This window comes from Sprattus sprattus (assembly GCF_963457725.1).
Source record: "Sprattus sprattus genome assembly, chromosome: 3".
In the NCBI taxonomy this organism is placed as follows: domain Eukaryota; kingdom Metazoa; phylum Chordata; class Actinopteri; order Clupeiformes; family Clupeidae; genus Sprattus; species Sprattus sprattus.
In genome coordinates this window covers 20,348,282-20,370,634 of record NC_137922.1, presented here as the reverse complement: position 1 = coordinate 20,370,634, position 22,353 = coordinate 20,348,282, and the positions used below count along the sequence as shown (strand labels likewise).

General features: G+C 47.9%; 1 protein-coding gene across 2 annotated transcripts in view; it reads right to left on the bottom strand.

Annotated features, from left to right (window-relative positions):
* The window catches only part of LOC308363112 (neuropilin-2-like), a gene marked incomplete at its 3' end in the record, with an annotated part of 67,797 nt that overhangs the window by 33,675 nt on the left and 11,769 nt on the right, over positions 1 to 22,353 (bottom strand). For both annotated transcript variants that reach the window (XM_080835887.1, XM_080835888.1), the window contains exons 3-6: positions 15,258 to 15,439; positions 4,660 to 4,890; positions 2,461 to 2,616; positions 1,577 to 1,749 (exon numbers count right to left, since the gene is read on the bottom strand). In XM_080835887.1, the coding sequence (XP_080692013.1) occupies positions 1,577 to 1,749; positions 2,461 to 2,616; positions 4,660 to 4,890; positions 15,258 to 15,439 (742 nt within the window). The remainder of the gene's footprint in view (positions 1 to 1,576; positions 1,750 to 2,460; positions 2,617 to 4,659; positions 4,891 to 15,257; positions 15,440 to 22,353) is intronic.

Here is a 22,353-nt window from a genome sequence, read left to right as displayed (position 1 = left end):
CTTCACCAATGTGTGTGCTGAAACTCTTCAAGTACTTGAGGATGCTCACTCCTGATATGTTGCATATCACATAGCTTAATGACGTGGACATGAATCTCAGCGTATATGTGTGTGTGTGTGTGTGTGTGTGTGTGTGTGTGTGTGTGTGTGTGTGTGTGTGTGTGTGTGTGTGTGTGTGTGTGTGTGTGTGTGTGTGTGTGTGTGTGTGTGTGTGTGTGTGTGTGTGTGTGTGTGTGTGTGTTGTGTGTGTGTGTGTGTGTGTGTGTGTGGACGTGCAACTCAGCGGTCATATGTGCCCATGTCTCTTTCAGCAGTGAGCAAATATCACATTGGTAGATATTTGTGTGTGTGTGTGTGTGTGTGTGTGTGTGTGTGTGTGTGTGTGTGTGTGTTGTGTGTGTGTGTGTGTGTGTGTGTGTGTGTGTGGACGTGCAACTCAGCGGTCGTATGTGTGGGATGGGACTTGTTACTGCAGCATCCCACAGAAGAGACAGTAGCTGTAGCTGCCATCTTTTTTTTCTGAGGCGTCCCCCTCAATTCCCCCGTCCCTGTCCTCACTTCACCCCAATAGTAGTCATAAGCGCAAGACAGACAGAGGCTTCTCTGCGCTCCATTAGTCAGGTCTGATCCAGGCGCAGGAGTGGGAGGGAGGGCTGAAAGGGTCTCACGCGTGCAGCAGATTGTCCTCTCTGTCATATCTATAAACCTGAAGCCAGGGTCATCAGTCACCCGCACAAGAGGAGTGCTGTCAGGCTCGGGCCCAGGGAGAGAGGGGACAGATGAGGGGGGGGAGATAGAGAATGGAGGAGAGAGGGAAAGAGAAGAGGGAGAGTGATAAGCAGAGAAATAGGAGAAAGATGAGAGAGGGGGGAGGAGAGAGGAGGAGTAGAGATGGAGAGAGGGAGTGAGAGAGAAAGAGAGAAAGAGATAGAGCTGGGAGATCAATAACACGTCCGACGGTTGCTAACTCTGGATTCCGTAGGACCCCCCTCATCAATCACCCGCGGTTACCGCCGGCGAGGAGCTGCACGCATCATCAGCCCGCTCCACCGACACAAAGCACCGAGCAGAGCAACGCCAGCACTCTGCCATGAGCCCATTCATGGGGATTTGGGGGTGTGCCTGTTGGGATGTCTGTGTATGTCTGTGTGTGTGTGTGTGTGTGTGTGTGTGTGTGTGTGTGTGGGTGTGTGTGTGTGTGTGTGTGTGTGTGTGCGTGTGCGTGTGCGTGTGCGTGTGCGTGTGCGTGTGCGTGTGCGTGTGCGTGTGTATGGAGGTCAAGGCCATGTTTGCATGATTGTATGTCTACCTTGGCGATAAAACTAAAAGGTTAACGAGCTGTTCATCCATAAGTTCATCCTTCTCTTGTTGTGCATATATCTAGCAAATAATGCAAACCATCCAACCATGACTGTGCTTATGTGTGTATATGCGGTTTTTTCCCCACTGTTTTCATACTCATCATTTTATCAGATTCCACTTCCATACATGATTGTGTGTGCGTGTATGTGTGTGCGCACATGTGTATGTGTTTGTGTGTATGCACACATGTGTGTGTGTGTTTGTGTGTCCTCACCTGTATGTACTCCTTGTTGCTGTCTTCGTTGGGAGTCCAGGCATTGTCGTCGTTATTGAGGCGAGCTTGGCGGGGCGACCAGCGTCCATCGTAGAAAGAGGACGAGGCCGTGATCTGGTCATCAGAGATGCGCCCTGACTCCAAGCCAAAGGGATTACTGCAGTGAAAGGCAGCTGGGAGAGAGAGAAGGGGAAGAACAGTGAGAGAGAGAGAGAGAGTAGGAGGAGAGCAGGGAGGAGGAGGGGTAGGAGGAAATGTAGAAGAAGGGAGGAGAGGAGGAGACAGAGCGAGAGAAAGCGGAGGGAGATAATATAACACACACACACATTCGCACACACACACACACACACACACACACACACACACACACACACATACACACAAAGTCATTAAACACCAGAGGTCCTTGTCATTTAGTAATCTAGTAAACACGCTCGCCTGATCAAAAGGATGATCCGCCCTTCATGTTACCACAGCACAACATGAAACAGATAACTACAAAAAAAAAAACACACACACACACAACAAAGAACACGGAGACGACAAAGACAAAGACACAGAACCAAAGAGACGGAGAGATGAGATGGGGGGATAGATTTACGGGCAGAAACGGAGAGAAGCTACTACCTGCTGAGCCTGAGAAAGGAAGTGACAGGACGAGACGGAGAAAAGGAGGAAGAGAGACAAAAAGGGGGGAAAAGAGAGAAAGCCACACATTGAGAAGACCACAGATAGGATGACAAACAGACACACACTTGCACACGCACACACACACACACACGAACACACACACACACACACACACACACACAGACACACACAGACACAAAGACAGTGATAGAGAAGGGGAACAGAGGAAGAGAGACAGAGGGAGGGCTACTCACTGTCGCTGACCTCCCGGTAGGTCATGTTGTAGCGGGCGGAAAAGCCGTCTTTGGCCACGGCCATGTCAGTGTGGAAGGTGAGGGAGAGCAGGCCTGTGGAGGATTGGATCTCCGGTGGGATCTTAGTGCCACAGTAACGCCCTATCAGGGGTCCCACTGCAGGTGCAAACACACACACAAACACACACACACACACACACACACACACACACACACACACGTTTTTAGTACAAAGACATACACTGCAATTCGTGCACTGGCTCACTGTTCCACGAAGACGCTCACAGGCACACACTTGAATAATGCCTGAATAAAATCACACAAATCGAAGCAAAAAACATACCATAATCAAATACATATGTAAACACACATATAAAGCATATTCAATAGATAGAATGACAGGTAGAGAGAGGTAGAGATATAGTATCAAACACGCACACGCACACACACACACACACACAAACACACACACACACACACACACACACACACACACACACACACACAGAGATACACACACACACACACAGCACAGCCCTGTAACTGTAGCAGTAGGAGCAGATTATGTACTTCAGTCGGCAGCCGTCTGCAGCTTTAGCATCAGACTCATTATCAGCCTCTGACCCCTGACCAGACCACTGCAGGCCGCGGCACAGATGTTTGGCCGATTACCAACAGGCCAGAGATCAGTCTGAGCTGGGGATCCTCCAGTCTGAGGCACAGAAGGAAGTCCGCTGTAACTGATGTGATTTAATGCGTCTGAGCTGTGGGTGTTTGTGTGTGCATGCATGACGTGGTCTCATGATGCGCCAATGCGCCGAGCCGCAATCCCACGATCCCTCTGCAGGGGCGCGTTTCAAGGCGTTTTCCTCGAGCGCCAGCCACTGTCGCTCAGATATTCAGTGGTCTTTGCCCCCCCTCCTTCCCTCCCTCCCTCCATCTCTCTCTTTCTCTATGATTCCTAGATGTCTGTTTGTAAACACAGGCTGTCTGAGTCTCCCGTTATGAGGATAAATGGAGCAGAAAGGGGATGAATTATTCCCATTGCTGCGCCTGGCTTGCCAATAGGCATCATTCATTGGTTAACAAAGGCAATGTTATTAAATGCAATGTTTTTGTTTTTGTTGTAATTTTAGGTATCTTTATGACTACTACTTCTACACACACTACATCTGTTAGTTAATTGCCTGACACACATTCCATCAGCCCCTAGTTTCAAACAGGAAGGAAATACCTCTGACGTAGACAGTGAAGGTTTTTATGGTGCTTCTCATCAACCTGTAAATTCTAATTTTTTTCTTATCGAAGAATAATTTTCTTCATTTGTGTCAAAGTGAGCGAGTTAACTAAATAATTATTTTGAGGTGTGAGTTTTATAATCTTTGTCTTTATGTCTCATCCCTTGCTTTGGTTGACCTCAACACACCTAGCCAATGGGGATGTCACATCCATACAGTCTTTAATTATCTCCTTATGTAAGGATGTTACATGATGTTTGGTGATGTCATGTTGATGGGCAGTCGGTGCATCGTCTCTGAGAGCCGTGCGGGTCCAGGGGTGACGGAGGCTAACTCCTCGGGCGGGTGAGCTGTCTCTCCTTACCCAGCCTTGTGCAGCGCCTCATGAGTTATCAGCAGGACTATTTTTAAAAACGAGGGGTAGGGGGCGGACGTCACCTGAAACAATTCCTCCAAATGAGTGTTTCTGCACTGGGAAATGCTCCAGTTTAGGACCTTTTTAGGACAAGACACCAGGCTAATTACCTTGAGCAAACATTTGGGTCATGTTGGTCGAGGTTGAGCACACATATTTGATGTGTTAAGAGGAGTTGTCATGCAGAACCAAGGTCTTTTGTTGGCATACAGAAAGGTAATAGTTTTAGGCTTTTCGGTTTATTTCACTCTTTAAATTACTGTTTACTTTTGAATTGGCACACACCTCAGACACTCTCCTAAAGGAACAACTCTCAGAGCAGAATCAACCTTTGTGTGTGTGTGTGTGTGTGTGTGTGTGTGTGTGTGTGTGTGTGAGGGGTCAACTGCCCAAGGGTAAGAGAAAGACAGGAGAAGGATATAGGAGGGAAGTCAGAGAAGAACAAAGACAGAGGGGAAAGCAGAAGACAGAGGGTGGAGGGACACAATACAGTCCTTGTGTCCTCCTCTGTCAAATGATCACCGACAGAAGGTTCTGGAAGCTCACCCTGAGGCAGCCCGTCCCACACATCCAGCCAGTCGTACTTGCATTCTCCCTCGTTCAGAAGCAGGGGGTCATTCTCCAGGTCAAAGGTCAGGAAGGTAAGGGTGACCTCCATGCGAGGGGGGGAGATGATGATGAAGGAGCACTCCAGGTTGTGGGGGTATTTGTCAGGGAAGCCCGGGGACTCGATAACCCCCGAAAGACTGGTGAAGTTCCGGAAACAATACTCTGCTCCTGGAGAAGAAGAGAGAGTGCACAGAAGAAAGAGGAAACGGTCAATCATTAACTCATAACAAAATGCATATCCATAAGCACAAAATACACTTTGGCATATAACACACACATTATAAATGCATATCCATAAGCTCAAAATACACTTAGACATATAAACACACACATTATAAATGTGTATCCATAAGCACAAAATGCACTTAGCTATATAAACACACACATTATAAATGCATATCTGTATGCACAAAATACACCTAGACATATAAACACACACATTATAAATGCATATTCATAAGCACAAAATGTACCTAGACATATTAACAAACACATTATAAATATGCTCATGTGCAAAACAAGATACCTACATTTTTATGAATTTTCATAAATCATGAGCATTCCAGGTAAAATCAATCAAACTCCAGTTGGGTTGTTTGATTAAGTAGAATTTATACATTTGTACTTAATCAAAGCAGCCCAGCTGCAGTTTGATTGATATTAACGAGAATGGACAATAAAAAAACCATGATTTATGAGAATTCATGACGAAGGAGATAACTGTTTTTCCCAACAAACTTTTCAAATATAGAGGGAGCTGTAAAACTTGATAAGCAGGCACACAATCTCATACACACCCACAGTGTTCAGTTAAAAAGGGTCTTATAAACACATAAACATACACAACACGTACACAGCCTAACGCGTCCTATTGTCCCCAGTGTGTTTTCGATGCAAACACTAGCTCTCAACCACAAAACCACCTTTCAACCTTTCACTGACTAGGAAGAGGCTGACCTTAAGCGTCAGCTTTAAGTTGCACACGCACGTATGCATGGACACGGACACACACACACGGACAACCACACACAGAGACACACAAACACAACAGGCAGTTGGTTGGCTGCTAAGCTGTGGTTGTGAGGGGAGTGGGTGGGATGGTGACAGCATGGTAGTATGTGTGTGATGGTGTGGTGCAAGGAAGCGCGTGGGTGGGTATGACTACTGGGTAGGGACAGAGTGTTTGTATGTGTGTGTGTGTGTGTGTGTCTGTGTGTGTGTTAAAGGTGCTATCAGTAAGAATTTCAGTTTAAAGCATTCAAAAATGAATTACAAATTGCAACAGAATGTGAGGAAATGTTCACGTAACGTCAAAAACGCATATGCACTGTGTGGAGAAAAGGAATGCTCCTTTTGTGAACAGAGCCTCAGTACATTTTCAGGGCACAGGATTAAATTTAAGAAATGGACACAAGTAAGCACGGCTATCTTGAAGTTAACCTCAACAAGTAGCTCAGTAGCAAGCTCACTGGTTAACATTAATGGTTAGACTAGCAGCTAGCTCAAACACTTGAGTGCTGAAATTAAGAGCTACAGGGGTCTGTCTGCCTTAATTGAGTTTCTGGAAAATATGCATAAATATCAAACTGATGATGATGGAGACAATAATGGTAGCCTAGATGTCTTTCAATCTTCGCATTATATAAATGCTTTAATGCTACATGTAGCGTTCAGCCTCTCCAAAACTTTTTCTTCACTTCTGTACAGAGAAAGGAGGTAGGCGTGTACAAACGTAGCAACACACTGACTGCCCCAATCTGCTTGGGATGGGAAGTATGAAATAATTTAGCTCGCTAGCTGACAGCTAGTCAATCCCATATTTCCCCTTTAAAGACAGAGAGTATGCCAGCTTCAGTCCTCCTCTCTGTTCTAATGCACATTTCATGCTGTTGTTCTTGTTTGTCACCCAGCTGCCAGTCAGCACACAGAGCTGCACGCTCCCTGTGTACAGAGCCAGTTGGAAGAGAGGCAGAACCAAAACAAGAAGAAAATACATAAATATAAATAAATAAACAAAGCAGAGAGAGAGAGAAAGAGAGAGAAAGGTGAGCGAGAGAGAGAAAAATCCAGAGTATACAATCCAAAAAGGACCAAAAGAGTGAGAGAAAGGGAGAGAAGGAGTGAAAGAATGAGTGCAACTCAGTAGCGTTGGTGGACAAGACACACCGGGTCTGACAGAGAGGGATAGAGAGAGAGATGGAGAGTGAGTGAGCAGGATAGATAAAGAGTCCGGGAAATAAACGAGGAGAAGGAGGAAACTGCCAAACAAACAATCAGAGCTTGGTGAAGAGGAGGGTGGTGGTGGGGGTCTCCCTGGGCTCATTCCGTATGCAGATTTATGCGCCCCACAGCGCTCACCTTCAGCTCCGACAGATGCAGGGCCCTGCAAACAACCCAGCATGCCTTGCAGGAGTGAGGCAGAGGTCCTGAGTCACCGCGTGTGAGAAGCAGTGCACATCAATGATGGAGGGGAGGTGAAAACAGCACCCCCATAATGCAGGTTATGATCCCTCTCTCTCTTGCACTCACTCACTCACTCACTCACTCAAATGCACACGCTTACTCTTTCTTTTTCTCAAACGCACACATTATCTTTCTCCCTCCCTCCTTTTCTCTATCTCCCCATCTCAAACTCATTTATTCTCTCTCCCTCTCCCCTATCTCTTACACTGACTATCAATACTATGTCTTTTTTGTACTTTCTTTTTCTCACAATCACTTTTTCTCTATATTTTCCTTTTTCTGCTCATTGCTGCTCTTTTCCATCACTGGGTGTTTTTCTCTCGCTCTCTCTTTCTCTCTCTACCTTTTTCTCTTTTTCTCTCTCTCTCTCTCTCTCTTGCTCTCTCTCAATGTAGAGTGTGATGCCAGAGGGCCTTCCTCTCGCTCTTCAGTGTGTGTGGGAGAGGGATCGCCCACACAAGCATAAACACATACACATCCTGAAGCGCACACACACTTACACACAATCACAAACTGAAAATGTGGGTGAGGTTTCTGAGGGAAAGACACAATGAAAAAGAGAGAAGAAAGACATTTATGAAAAGGGTGAAAGGTTGTGTGCCTGTGTGTGTGTGTGTGTGTGTGTGTGTGTGTGTGTGTGTGTGTGTGTGTGTGTGCGTTTGTCTGTGTGCGTGTGTGTGTGTGTGTGTGCTGGCCCGGCATGTCATAGTCTAATCCAGTTTTTGGATGTACTGTGGATGTTCATATAAGTATTTATGAGGTAAAGAGAGAAACACAGAGGGAAAGAGATAGAGAGAGAGAGAGAGAGAGAGAGAGGGAGAGGAGACAGAGGAATGTTTGATAGGATGCATATGGACAGGCACCAGGAGGCTGAGTCTGGCCTGACTAGTAGCACAGTGTCAAGGGCAGTGACACAACAAGCAGGCCAACCAATCAGAGCACAGCATGGCCTGATGGCTCTGCACTGGTCTCCCCTCTCTTCAATAATTAAGCCTCCGCCAGCTGTGACCACATTCAGATCAGACTCCACCATTCACAAACAGCCTGAGTGCTACACACACACACACACACACACACACACACACACACACACACACACACACACACACACACACACACACACACACAGGAAAACATATTCTGATACACAGATATATAAATATGCTAAACCACTCAGAAACACACTAGTAATACAAATACTCAAAACACTCTAAAATCAGGCATTTACATTAAACGAACACACACTTATGTACAAATGCATACCATCCCAACACATACCCAGACACACCCAGACACACCAACACATACCCACACACAGCAACATGGCCGATGGGGCCCAGTCTCTCTGTAGGCTAGCACAGTCTCCAGCAGTGCGCTGCCCCTGGTCATAGAGAGGAGGGGGATTACCCAGAATACTATATAAAGAGACAGGGCCTCCAGGCCAGCCTTAGTGACCGTCGCCGTGACCCTGTTGCTATGCGTCTTGGATGGAGCAAGACACGCATGAGCCCCCACAGGACCAGGCCCCCTCCCACACTCTTATGCACATGTATCCATACATACACGGGTTTATGTGACACGAACCACCTATACATTACCCATACATCACCCATACCAATACCCATATCAATGCTTCTTGCAAAACATATGCACAGTTCTATACATAGATTTCGCATCTTCTTCACACAAAGACTACATTGTGGGACTACATTGACAATCCCATATGCATCCACACAGACCTAATTGGCACAAAACCAAACACACATAGCTAGAAACATTCCTACAAATGTACCTATATAATAAAAAAAGCGTGCGTTTGTCCGTTTATAGAAGTAAGAGAGGTAGCACAGGTGTATTGCTCTTGATAAGAGGTGTCGTGCGCGACTTAATGTGGGTGTTTATCTCGGATAGCATGCAGCCAGACGCCTGCTCATCGGGCCGTCCATGTTTGTTCCGCTGTAGTAGGCCGGTAAGAGTGTGTGGATAATGAATGAACTGATGAGTAAGAGTGTGTGTGAGTTTGCCATGTTGGGCTCACTTGCTGTACCTGGCTTAAGGGATCTATCTATATACAGTATGCTGTGAAATTAACGTGGGCTTGTCTGTCAAGGTTTGCTTGCATTAGCCCATATATGGCGGATTACACGCGCTGGCCTCTCTATACATGCTACTGTGTGTGTGTGTGTGTGTGACTGTGTGTGTGTGTGTGTGTGTGTGTGTGTGTGTGTGTGTGTGTGTGTGTGTGTGTGTGGGTGTGTGTGTGTGAATGTGTGTGTGTGTGTGTTTCTGAGACAGGGGGCTGTGTATGCATGAGTGAGTCCTTCCCTCCTTTTGTTAACCCTCATTAGTTCATGTTTATGAACACGCCAAAAACAACCCTACTCTTCATCATCTTCCTCCTCCTCCTCTTCTTCTCTCCACGTATGGCGAGCACATTTTACCACACGCAGCCATTTGGCGCGAGGTGGGCGGGGTTACGGCAGCTCGGGTTGCTGGGTAAAAGTGCAAGCGAGACGTCCGGACCTCTCACGCATCACCACTCGCCCCGGGCACTTAGCCCCCCACCCCTTACCCCCACACCCTCACCCTCACCCTCACCCCCACCCCCACCCCCACCACCCTCTCTTCTTCCCCACGCGTTCCATCTCTTCTCGGGACGTCTGTCTGGGTTCTGTGTTTTCTGTTTGCCACCTTTGCGCGTTTGCTCCCTCCATCCCTCCACCCTCTCCTATTCATCCCCCTCTCTCTGCTCCCCTCTTCTCCGCTCCACATCCCTCCATGTCTGCAGTCGTCTGTCATTAGCACCAGTCAGTCAGCCATAGAGCAGCCCCGCGTTTGTAAGAGTCTAGTGAACATCACCTCTCTCTCTCTCCCTCTCTTTTTCTCTCTCTCTCTCACACACACACATACACACACACACACACATACACATTCTACATCCATAACAGCAGCAGCCAATATGATTACAACATCTGTGCACCTTGGGGGCTAGGGAAACAACAACGAGAACAACAACAACAGGAATAGTCAACAACAACAACTGCCAAGAAACCTTACAACAAAAACAACATTCCTGAGCCTCTGGTCTGGCATGGAATGCCACACATAGCACCACGGCTGCACTTCCTGAATAATTCAAAGGCTATAACAATGAATAACCATCGACTTCCGTTTACTTAACAAAGCCTCCGACACGTCTGCAACGGAAAAATAATCCAGGATGTGGCATTGTACAAAATTAATTGCCGACATTTCCAATTGAAAACATATTAGCACCGCTGAGGCAAATTAATCGAGACCTTGGTTAAAGTCATAACCTCATTGTAATATAAAACAGCCCTGAGGAAAACAAAATATTTCTTGGCCATGAAAGAAGAACAGAGAGATTCTTGAATGAACTTTGTGAGTGACATGAGAACTGAATTGACCCTCTCCAGTCACTGTGTTTACAGTAAACTGGAGCGTGACACACTTCTTGTTGCCTCACAAACACTGTACCCAACTGACTCATCCCCCTCCCTGCACACTAGAATGCTAGCCCACCGCATATTACACAAGCTAAAAACAAAAACAACACGAATGGCACCAAACGCAAAGTCACACTGAAGCCTACTGCTGGAGCATACAAAACAGAAAGCTACAAAACTCATACATACAACTCTATTAAAATACCTGCACACTATAACACTAAAGCACACTCCACACATTCATACTGGCCCATTAACACAGCTGGTAATGTTAATGTGCACATCATAACTAGAAGTAAACAACCCCAATCAACAGCGTGAGCTTTTTGTGTAATGCAGCGGAAAGCAATGTTCTGTCAATGTTCTTAAGATGAGGAGGGTCCTGAGGGACAAAGGGGGATTAATGAGAGTAATAGACAAACCCATAAGAAGGGGTGTAAAGAGAAATGAAAAGAGTAATAAACGAGCTAGGGAGAGAAAGAATGAGTGAGTGAACAGGGGGGAAGGAGAGGGAACGAGGGATAAAGTGGCCAGTCAAAAGAGAGAGGGAACGAGGGATGGGGTGGCCAGTCAAAAGAGAGAGGGAACGAGGGATGGGGTGGCCAGTCAAAAGAGAGAGGGAAGGAGGGATGGAGTGGCCAGTCAAAAGAGAGAGGGAAGGAGGGATGGAGAGGCCAGTCAAAAGAGAGAGGGAAGGAGGGATGGAGCGGCAATAAATTCCTGAGGCCTGCAGCACAGGATGCCCCCAGACCGTGTGGCCACAGGTGGGGGGGCAGGACCACCATCGCCAGGGGCGACGGGGAGATCCGGCCCTAATTGGCTGCTGCCGCTCTTCCTGAGGCGATAGGGTCCACGGGGCGGCTCGCCAGGAAGTCTTCCTGCTGTAACCCTGGCAACAGCGTCAGCAGCCCACGTGACTTTCGTGAGTGTGTCTATGTGTGTGTGAGGTGGAAGGGGTTAATCTGTAGCGTGACTAAACTGGGGCAAAAAGAGGGGCGAGGGGTGGGGGTGGGGGGGCAACAAGAGTAGAGGGAGAAAAACAGAGTCAGGACCCTCTCTCTCGTTTTCTCTCTCGCTCCGTGATCTGAGGGTAAATGGGGAGAAGGGAGAGTTTTTCCAGGGAGGGGGAAAAGAAGGAAGGAGGGTAGGGGTAGTTCCCTTTCTCCTCTCTCCAGGGGAAGTCAGAGAGAGACCTGGAGGTCACAGGGAGAGGATGGGAGGTCAGAAGTCAAATCTCTTAATGCTTTTAATTATCACCCCCTTACTTCCCCCCTTCTCCTTATGAAAAGGCTCCATCAGACACAGGATGAAAAGGGGAAGTGATCCCCATGTTCCCTTTACTGTTGGAGGGAATAGGGGGGGAAATGTCTTTTCTCTGGGAAATGACACCATTGACGTAAGGCCCTTTTACAGAAAACTACCCATGTCACTGGCCGTCTCTACTACACTTATGCACTTGAAACACTTGAAACAGCGACAGAACACACTACAGATGTAAGTGCTTAGTGTGTACTATGCACTGTATTGCAGTGTACTTCGTAAAGTAAGGGGTAAAAGACACGGCCAATGTGTCAGGTCTACGTGTGGGTTGAGGTCCTTCGGACACCACTGTATACCGTTAAAAACCCCTTGCATAACCCGAACTTGCGCGTTACTCAGTCATTACCCAGGGGCCAGTAGGGTACGAGGAGGCAGCTGGGAAATGGCCAGGGTGAGGCCTGACTTCCTGTCCAGTGGAGGGAGTGGGAATGTAATGTCCCTGTGCTTGGCCAACACTCGGAGACACCTCCTCTGAAACATGTTTACCCAAGATGCTATCCCTTGGAACAACACCAGCATCAGAGCCACATGTAAACATGCACACACACACACTCTCACACAACTATGCAGATACTGGAGGCTAACACACATGTATGCGCAAACATAACAAACCCAACAAACACACAGATAAAAAAATATGACATATGCACAAACAATTCTGTTAAAACACAGATGAAGACACATCCTGTCACACCCTTGTTCACAAAGACCCACTCATACACACACGCACACACACACACACACACACACACACACACACACACACACACACACACACACACACACACACACACACACACACACACACACACATGTTCACAATCACAATCATATCCAGATTTTGCTGAGTTCTGAATAAACAGAATGACGGAACTCCTCACACAGGGGGGGCTCTGACAGCGGCTTGGCAAAGTAACACGGACAAACAGCACACACACACACACACACACACACACACACACACACACACACACACACACACACACACACACACACACACACACACAGTCACACGGACAAACAGCCCACCAGTATAAATAAACATCAACCTTAGCGGAAGATGCATAGGGAGCTGTATGTACCTTTCTCAACAAAAAAAAGAGAACATCACGTTCCTAACATGTGCACTTCACACACACACACACACACACACACACACACACACACATTGACATACTCAGAGACTTAACTACATGCACTCATGCACCCACACACGCTCAAACAGAGCCAATCCGGCATATCCCTGCACACGCACACACCCACACACCAGCTATTTTATTAGCAGCCCCGAAAGACCGGTAAGATCCTGTTAAAAACCATGGCAACAGCATTCCCACTCCCGCAGTCTGTGCGGGAAATGATAGTGTATCGCACACACAGGGGCTCATATTTATGCGCTAAGCAGCGGTGTCCCTGGTAACGCGTCGCCACGGCGCAGAGGCTTGCCATGGGCGTGTCCCACGAGGGCTGACTGCTGTTTAGAGGGGGGGGGGGGGGGGGGGGGGGGGCGCCTTTCACATCACTTCCCCCTCGAGGTCTCAGGTGCGGAGCAGGGCAGTACACGCAGCAGGAGGTCTGTTTTGACAGAGGTGTGTGTGTGTGTGTGTGTGTGTGTGTGTGGCTGTGTTTGTGTGTGTTTTTCTTCTCTGTGTGTATATCTGTGTGTGTGTGTGAGTGTGTGTGTGTGTGTGTGTGTGTGTGTGTGTGTGTATGAGACACCTGGATGGTGGTCTAGTCCTGTTTGTATCAGGCACACCTGCTCTCCCCCATTGTCTAGTCTATGGAGGTCTAGCCTTGTAGGTGAGTCTCAATGCTCCTGGTGCCACTGTACTATAAAGCACAGCCTCGTATAAGCAGTCAGGGGCCCATAAAACACTGGAATGTTACCAGATGCCAGTGGTACTGAATACCACTGATAGTGCTCCAATGGAAATGTATCATAATACTTTATATATAATAATATGGCAAGCTCTATGTGTGTGAGTGTGTGTGTGTGTGTGTGTGTGTGTGTGCGTGTGTTTATGTGTGTGTGTGTGTGTGTGTGTTTTCTGTATCTAATCAGCAGCAGTCTGCCGCCTTACTGCCACCCTTCCCAAAGGGAGGGGGGGTATCAGGGCCCAATTAAAAGGGTCATTCCTGGCATGCTTTCTGAGGGATAAAAAGAGTTACTTGTTTTCCTTCTCTCTCTCTCACTCTCTCACTCTCTCTCTCGCCCTCTTTTTGTCTCTCCCCCTCCCTCTTTCCTTTTTTACACGGTTTATTTTCTTCACTGCCTCCCCCTTGATGTTTAATTGGTCTGGGATTCGGTGCGGAGCGGCATCGGGTAGCTTTTAGTTTTTCCCCCGAGCGTGTCTAACCGCCCTGCCAGAGGGCAAAGGTCACGTGACCCACCCCCCCAGACCAACACCGCGTTGAGCGACGCTGAAGGTTGCACGGGGTCGTTCCACTAACGGGGTCCATACCATGACCGCCGGTGTGGCTTCCACCATGCCGGTGAAAGACGGAGGAGAGAGACGAAGAAGGAGAGGTGTGTGGCGAGAGCACTGGTAAGGAACAGCGAGGAGCCCCAGAAAGACGCCTTGTGGGTCCTCCTCCCCGGCCGACACTGACTCACTCACTCACTCAGCGGGGAGGAAGCACTTGACACATAAACGCCCAGACCTCCAGGAGGGAAGAAGGAGGAGGCAGGAGGAGAGGGGTTTCCTGTCAGGGGGGAGGCCCGGTCGTGTCTGTGCACGCAGCGCCTCCTGAGGCACCCCTGTCTCTCTCCGTCAGGTCACCGTCTCTCTTCAAGAAGGACAACAAGCTGCTGACCTGTTTGAGGTGTGCTTTCAACAGCTTTAAGGTGCTGCTAAAATCCACCATTTAAACACCTTAACACCAAGTCATTATCTAAGAGCCCCACACTCTACGCTCAAAGACCAGCCATGGGGATCAGCGGTGATCTCCTATAAGCCATCTACCATAACTGTCTGCCAGCTCATAATATAGACATGAAGTTGATGCTGTACATTTAGGTTTCTGCATTAGTCAACGGGTTACTTAATATGACCAACGGAAAAACATGAACTCGAACTAGCATCAGCATTAACAAGTATTACACAATATAAATTGTGGTGGTCAATGCTTGCGTGTTAACTACTGCACGTATTGTTGGGTAAACGCAGATGATGTCCAATCACAATTTAGTGTCTGATTGCATTAAGAGGTCTGAGATTCAGTGTTGTGTCTGCAGTCTATCTCAGCCTGTAGACTTGTGTGGCTGAACCTGCTTGACTGGCTCACCTGTCTTGTAGATCTCGTAGCGCAGCGAGAAGCCGGCACCCTGGTGGGCGTAGTCGGAGACAAACTTGATGAAGACGGTGGGGCCGGAGGAGATGATGGGTGGAGGGGCGATGTTGCTGCAGTGCTTCCCCAGCAGTTCGGCCGACTCCGAGTTCCCGTCGTGGATCTCGATGTAGTCATACCTGAGACACAGGAAGTCAACGATTAGTCAAGACTGACGACCTCTCACCCCCACCCCCACATCACCTGAGGTGTTTATTCCCTTTTCAGTCATATACCCAGAGGAAAGCATTCCACTTTCAGAGAGCAAACATCCACACACACACACACACACACACACACACACACACACAGCTGTGTTTCTTCCCTGTCATCCTATTCGCTAATTGTCACTATTTTCTGTTTGGCAGAAGGACTAAAGGATAACCCCTTCTTTATTCTTTTTAGTGAGAAAATGGCTGGAGTATTACTTAAATCCTAACCTTTTACATTTCAGTAAATATCACGTAGATGCTGGCTCCATAACTGTGGATAACCATAAGCAACGCTTTGCGAGAGCTGACAGCTCAGGGTTGTTTTTCTAACCTTTATTAAGGAGAACAGCTCAGGGGCCTAGCAGCATGGCCCTAACCTTAAAAAATAATCACCAAATTAAACAGCCAAGGCTGTATGGCCTGGCAGGGGCCAAGGTTTGCTGCATTGTGATAACCAAGAGCACAGGGGATTTTCCCCAGGAAAGAAATAAGAGAGAACTAGAGGAAAAAATATCCCATCAAATGAAACAGGAAAGCACAAACATTGATTTTCGAAAGGAGAGCAAGAGAGAGTAAGGGTTTGAAAGGATGTCTGACATAAATGTGATCTAAAATGTGAAAGGATGTCTGACATAAATGTGATCTAAACTGTGAAACCCTGATTCCCAAGTTGGAAGAGGCGAGACTCCAGTAAAAATACCAAAAAAGGAACACAGGCGAAGAGAAAGAAAGAAGAAAGAAAGACAAAAACAATGGAACAAATATGTGGTAGACAAAACCAAAAAATTTGCTCTAATTTGAGCTGGCTTGACCTTTGAACTGCTAACTGCCCCGCTGCCTTTCCCACAACAAACACACATTCTTGGGTGTCACTTCAGAAACACATGGAGGCTGACTTGCAAGGGCCTGGACAAGTCCCACCTGGCTCCCTAGAATCAACTCACACATTCTGTGGCTACCGGACCAGAGTTTCCAAAAATATACTTCACACTTGTCACCTCAGCTCAGACAGAACTATGTAAGAGAAATACCCATTGGTTTGTTCCGTGGAATGCCAAAGTCTGTATGTGTGTGTGTGTGTGTGAGTCATGCATATGTGTGTGTGTGTGTGTGTGTGTGTGTGTGTGTGTGTGTGTGGGGGGGGGGGGGGGGGGGGGGGTCTTCACATTCTTGTTACAAATTTAAGAAGACTGACCACTCCAGAAAAGGGTTGAACAGTATGGCTCCACAGGGACTCATTTAACCCTCAAATATCTCTCTTCTCCTCTCCAACCCTCTCCCATTAATCACATTCTCCTCATCCTCCCATATCCTCCTCTCTCCACTTCCTTCCCCTCCCCATACCCTTTTGGTCTCTCCTCTTCCTCCTCTCTTCTTCAGTCCTCTCCTTTTTTTCTCCCTTTTTCTCTTTCCCCCTCCTCTCCAGTCTCTCTTCTCATCCATCTCTCTCATACTCTCCTTTATTCTCCACTCCATCATTTCCATTCCCCCATTTCCTTCCTCCCCTTCCTCCTCTTCCCTTTCCTTCCCTGTCACCTCATCTCCTCTCCTCCTCTTGACCCCCTGCTCTCTTCTCCTCTCCTCTCCTCTCCTCTCCTCTCCTCTTTGCCTTTCTTCCTTCCACACCTCCTTGTTCTTGTGTTCTGCTGTTCTAATGACACAGTCAGTCTGCTTGTCTGATAGGGGCGCACCGTAAAGCTCATCTCATTTCAGAAGACGGGAGACAGGGGGGATTATGTTCTGCCTGATGTTCTGCAAACTAAGCTGACAGCTCAGGGGGAGAAGACTGCCTCGCCCCCCGTGGTATTAAACTATGTATTACAAAATCACACATGCATTTTGAATGACTGACGAAAACATATAGAAGGCCACAGCGGTAGAAATGTGTGTTAAAACATTGAGCAAAAACATGTACAAAATGTGTCAGCGTCTTGCTCCAGGTTTTTAGAAAATCCGACTGCATCTCACACTGACTTACGATAGGAAGTCTACTGATTCATATGCCCACACATTCTCATGGGGGAGTTTGGAGAAATCTGTGTCCACACAACATGCGTGACAGAGGCGAGACAGAGCTCCGCTGAACGCTTGCCCTAAATCTCCCATGAAGCACAGCAGTGGCAGCAGCAGCGCTGTCTCCCATCATGCTTTGCCGCGGGCGCTCCGAGTCAGACTCCGCAGCCTTGTGTCAGCGGAATGGCTCTAGCCATGTGTTCAAGCCTTCGCCTCTGAACCCGACAGAGGATGAAGACATAACATAGCTCATTTAAGCCCACTCTGCCCCTTCTTTCCCTCTACCCCTTCTCCCTCCCTCTCTCTGCCCCTCTTTTCTTTCTCTCTTTGTCTGTCATCACACACACTCAAGTGGTGCTTTTTTGGAGTGACATGGTGCCGGCAGTTATGCAGCCTGCAGCAGATTGGGAGTGCAGTAGAGAGAAAGAGAGAGAGAGAGCTAGAGAGAGGGAGAGAGAGAGAGAGAGAGCTAGAGAGAGAGGGGCTGAGAGCAGGGAGGTCTGCTTGAGAACCTGACACTGCCCTCAGCCCTCCCCGTCTGACAGAGTAAGACAGGTGTCCCCGAAGTTTCCCAAATTCTGCCCCCCTTGTGGCCCACCACTCCTGCAGGTACGCGGGGTATCTTTAGACCCCGTGCCCCTGCTTGGCCCTCTAGAGGCCCCTGCTGCCTAACCCCCGGCCCCTCAGGCTAATTAAGTCACAGACGGCGCGCACTGGCACACTGAACCCCTTTCGCAGACTTCTTTTACTGGTGACCTCCTGCTTACTAGGATTCCATGTCTTGCGGGTAACCATGAAGGAGGTTTATGGCACTAAAGACTACAATTCCCAAGATTCATATTTTTGTCTCAATTACTGTTAATATCTCCACCACAACAGACAGTGGCAAAATCCTGACATCTGTCCCAAATGAATGACATCTGATATACAAATGGAGGACACACACACACACACACACACACACACACACACACACACACACAAAAACACACACACACACACACACACATACACACACACACACACACACACACAGACACATACACACACACACACACACACACACACACACACACACACACACACAGACTCGGTATGCAGACTCTCACACACATTAAAAAACACAACCGAGCACACAAAGCCAAGGATAAAAGCCTGCAAACAAGCCGCTAGCATAATTAGGTTGTAATTGATTTTGTCGAGGGGTTTTGCTAGCTCTTGGATTAGCCATGACGAGTGAGTGTCAGATGTGGGTATTGATCAGCTCTCTGAAGTCGGCTAAGGTCCTTGATGTAAGTGTGAGAGCATTTGAGGGAAGGGGAGAGAGAGGGATGAAGAGAGTGATAAAGAGACTGAGGGGGAGAGAGAGAGCGAACAAGGGATATCTCTGCCAGACCAGAGATCAAAACACTGATCAAGTGCTCAATTACACTCCAGCATTCCCAAACAAACACTCTGATGCTTCCCAACATCCTAACACGAGGGAATCTTTTTCACAATCCTTCCCATCCCTGTTTTTCCTGTCCTCCATCACTGCAGATGTGTTCTTTAGGAGGCAAAATTAAATTGCAATACGCAATATTAATACCTTTTAACGAGCACACATTTTGACATACGGACGCATACATGAACACTTTTCCAAGAACCTGATTACTGGTCTACCAAAAATAAGATCCATTAAAATAAGTCTGTGACCTCTGTATTCACCGTCTCTGGAGACAGAGCCGTCTTTATGGGACTGGAGTCCCCCGGTGTCACGTTCAGACTTGTCCCACTTTAGACCCCTTGCCTGCCCTCCTAACCCCTCCTGCACCTCCTCTCCCCGCCTCCGAGTCAAGCGCTAATTGCCTTTCACACCTTCAGTGTTTTTCAAGATTTTGTTCCAGTCCTGCACATTCCCCCAAGGCGCCAGAGCCTTCCCCTGAAGACCAGATTGTCTGGGAGAGAAATATGCCTGTGTGTGTGTGAGTGTGCGTGTAAGTGTGTGCATGTGTGTGTGTGCGTGTGTGTATTTGTGTGTGTGTGCGTGTGTGTGTATTTGTGTTAAAGAGAGGAAGAGAGAGACGTCAGTCCCGCTACCCTCCTAACACCAGGGTAAAGCCACACCTGACCTCCGCCAATGACATCCCATAAATCCCCAGTCTGACAGCAACTTGTTTGGTGTACATAACCACTCAAAACAGTGTTTAGTCCACATCCTCTCTCCACACGGCTCTGCATAGCCCCCCACTCAGCTCTCTGCCTCTGCACATTTAGGGTAAGCAAGTTCATATGACATCCAGAATAACATTATGCTCGTCCGCCTAATTTGGAATGGCATTTATTTAAACGATGCACTTATATTAATTAAAATAGCGCGCACAGTTGACTGTGCTGCTTTTTTCCTGCGACAAACGTCCAAATGAAAATTGAGCAATGACAGACTAGCCCAGTCAGCATTTCTTAAGATCAAATGGATTCACAGCAGAACATTTTGTTGCATTCTGTCGATCAATACCGCATGCATCAAACTGAATTCCGTCTCGGCACTTTCGGTAAACAGTTTGGTCAGACGGGGGACCCCAGGGCCCATCCTTCAGGGCCCCGCCGCCTTCTTCATTGTTATTCCATTGTGCTCTTAGCCCTGGCTGTCTGAGTGGAGCCTTTAGCTTAAGCGGCTGCGAGACGCTAAAATTGAAATTAAATAAGACTGAGAACCCACGTTCTCAGGGCCCCGGTATTTTCTCTCTTTTTTTTCTCCCTCCTTCCTCCAAGGGACAGCCCTAATGAGATATAAGTGCCTCTAAAATATTAAGTAGATGCTGGGGGGGAAGTAATCCCGGTGGACTATAGTCGGCTGCCATCTTCAATTCGGCCTGGAAACAAATAGCGTCTCCATATGAACCAGCGCGAGGCTGGGCTCACAGCACACGGATGGATGAGCCTTGCCAGAGCTCCACAATGCAGTTAGGAGGTAGAGGGGGTTTCCAACAACACCATCAATCCATCGATCAGGGCAGGCCCAGTGCAGAGGAGGGCCCCTCTACCCTCTACACTTTCTGTGTCTGTGCCAGGGGAAATGCCCTGTGTTTTTAAAAAACATTGAGCATTTTTTATTATCAATATGTCAGTCAATGTCAATGAATAATGGACGAGGTGAGTGAGGTGAGTGTGTGTTTTTGCTGTCATCTGTTGACAAATGAAGGCGTCTGTGTGCGGATAGGATGATGTCTGGAGACGTCTACAATTACACCCTCCTTGTCCCACTTCACAGCCATCTGGCAACCACTCTCTTTCTCGCTCTCTCTCTCTCTGACTGAAAACCCCTTCACCTGCACTTAAGCCCCCAGCTGACCACTCGCAGCCCTGACCCCTGTGCCAAAGAGCCAGACAACCTCCCAGCCAAACCATGTTAGTGACCGTGTAAGGTGTTTATGTGGTGGCCATGACCCGACCATTTCCTTTGTGTGTAAGTGTGTGTGTGTGTGTGTGTGTGTGTGTGTGTGTGTGTGTGTGTGTGTGTGTGTGTGTGTGTGTGTGTGTGTGTGTGTGTGAGGTGTGTGTGTGTGTGTGTGTGTGTGTGTGTGTGTGTGTGTGTTTGGGGGTGGGGGGGGTGGGGTGGGGTGGGGGGGATGGTCAGTCGAGGTGAATGGGGCCCTGGACCATGACCTCACACATCTGAGCGAGTGTGCCCATTGATTCCTCATTAGCAGTGGGAAACACACATTGATCCCCTCACTCTGCCTGCCTCTAGGGATGTGTTCACCAGAGGGGTATCACAGTAATGGCAGCCACTGTAGCAGAACTCGCAAGGCTCGGTAGCGCACCACCTCAGCTGAACTGACCTAGAGAGGAGCCCTGCACGGATGGGTGTGTATGTGGGGGGGGGGGGGGGGGGCACACAATGTGTCATCACTTAATGTGTGTGAGTGTTTCAGTGTGTGTGTGTGTGTGTGTGTGTGTGTGTGTGTGTGTGTGTGTGTGTGTGTGTGTGACAGTGCGTGAAAGCCAGGCCTACATACCAAACGTCCCATTGCAATGATATATTGTAAAGGCAGGTGTGAGTTTATTAGAGTTGTGTGGACTTAGAGTGTGATATTACACTGCAGTCTTATATTGTGAAACTGTGATAATACAGACCCAGGATTTGCTAGAGATGTTACTTTGCTATCCTAGCATTCACAACTTTAACGCCAACCAGAGAATGTGAAAGCCTGCTTCCCTTCACCTGTGGTGACTGTGGGCGAGGAATGAAGTGTGTGCGTGTGTGTGTGTGTGAGTGTGTGTGTGTGTGTGTGTGTGTGTGTGTGTGTGTGTGTGTGTGTGTGTGTGTGTGTGTGTGTGTGTGTGTGTGTGTGTGTGTGTGTGTGTGTGTGTGTGTGTGTGTGTGTGTGTTTATGTGTGTGTGGTGACGTCTCACTGTGTGCAAGTGAAAGGCTCATTTAAAGTGTGGATCAGCGGGGTCCGTGTTTCCTGTTTGTGCCGTGAGGAGGCGTGCGGCGCTAATCTCACACTGAGCAGCGTGCACACAAACACATATGAGATAACACACACACACACACACACACACACACACACACACACACACACACACACACACACACACACACACATACACATACAGACACAGCAGCCACACAGCCACAGAAAAAGAGAAGCAGGTAGACGTGCGAAAACGAGTGGGGGATTATATTGACTAAAAGCAATATATAACGGCAAGCTGTAGAAAGGCAAGTGGAAAAGAAACAGAAACAAAAACAGAGGGGATCCAGAAAGAGAACAAAAACAACCTGATTCTCCCTCTGGCCATATATTAGCCTTCCTAGGCACCAGAGGGAGAAAGAGAAAAG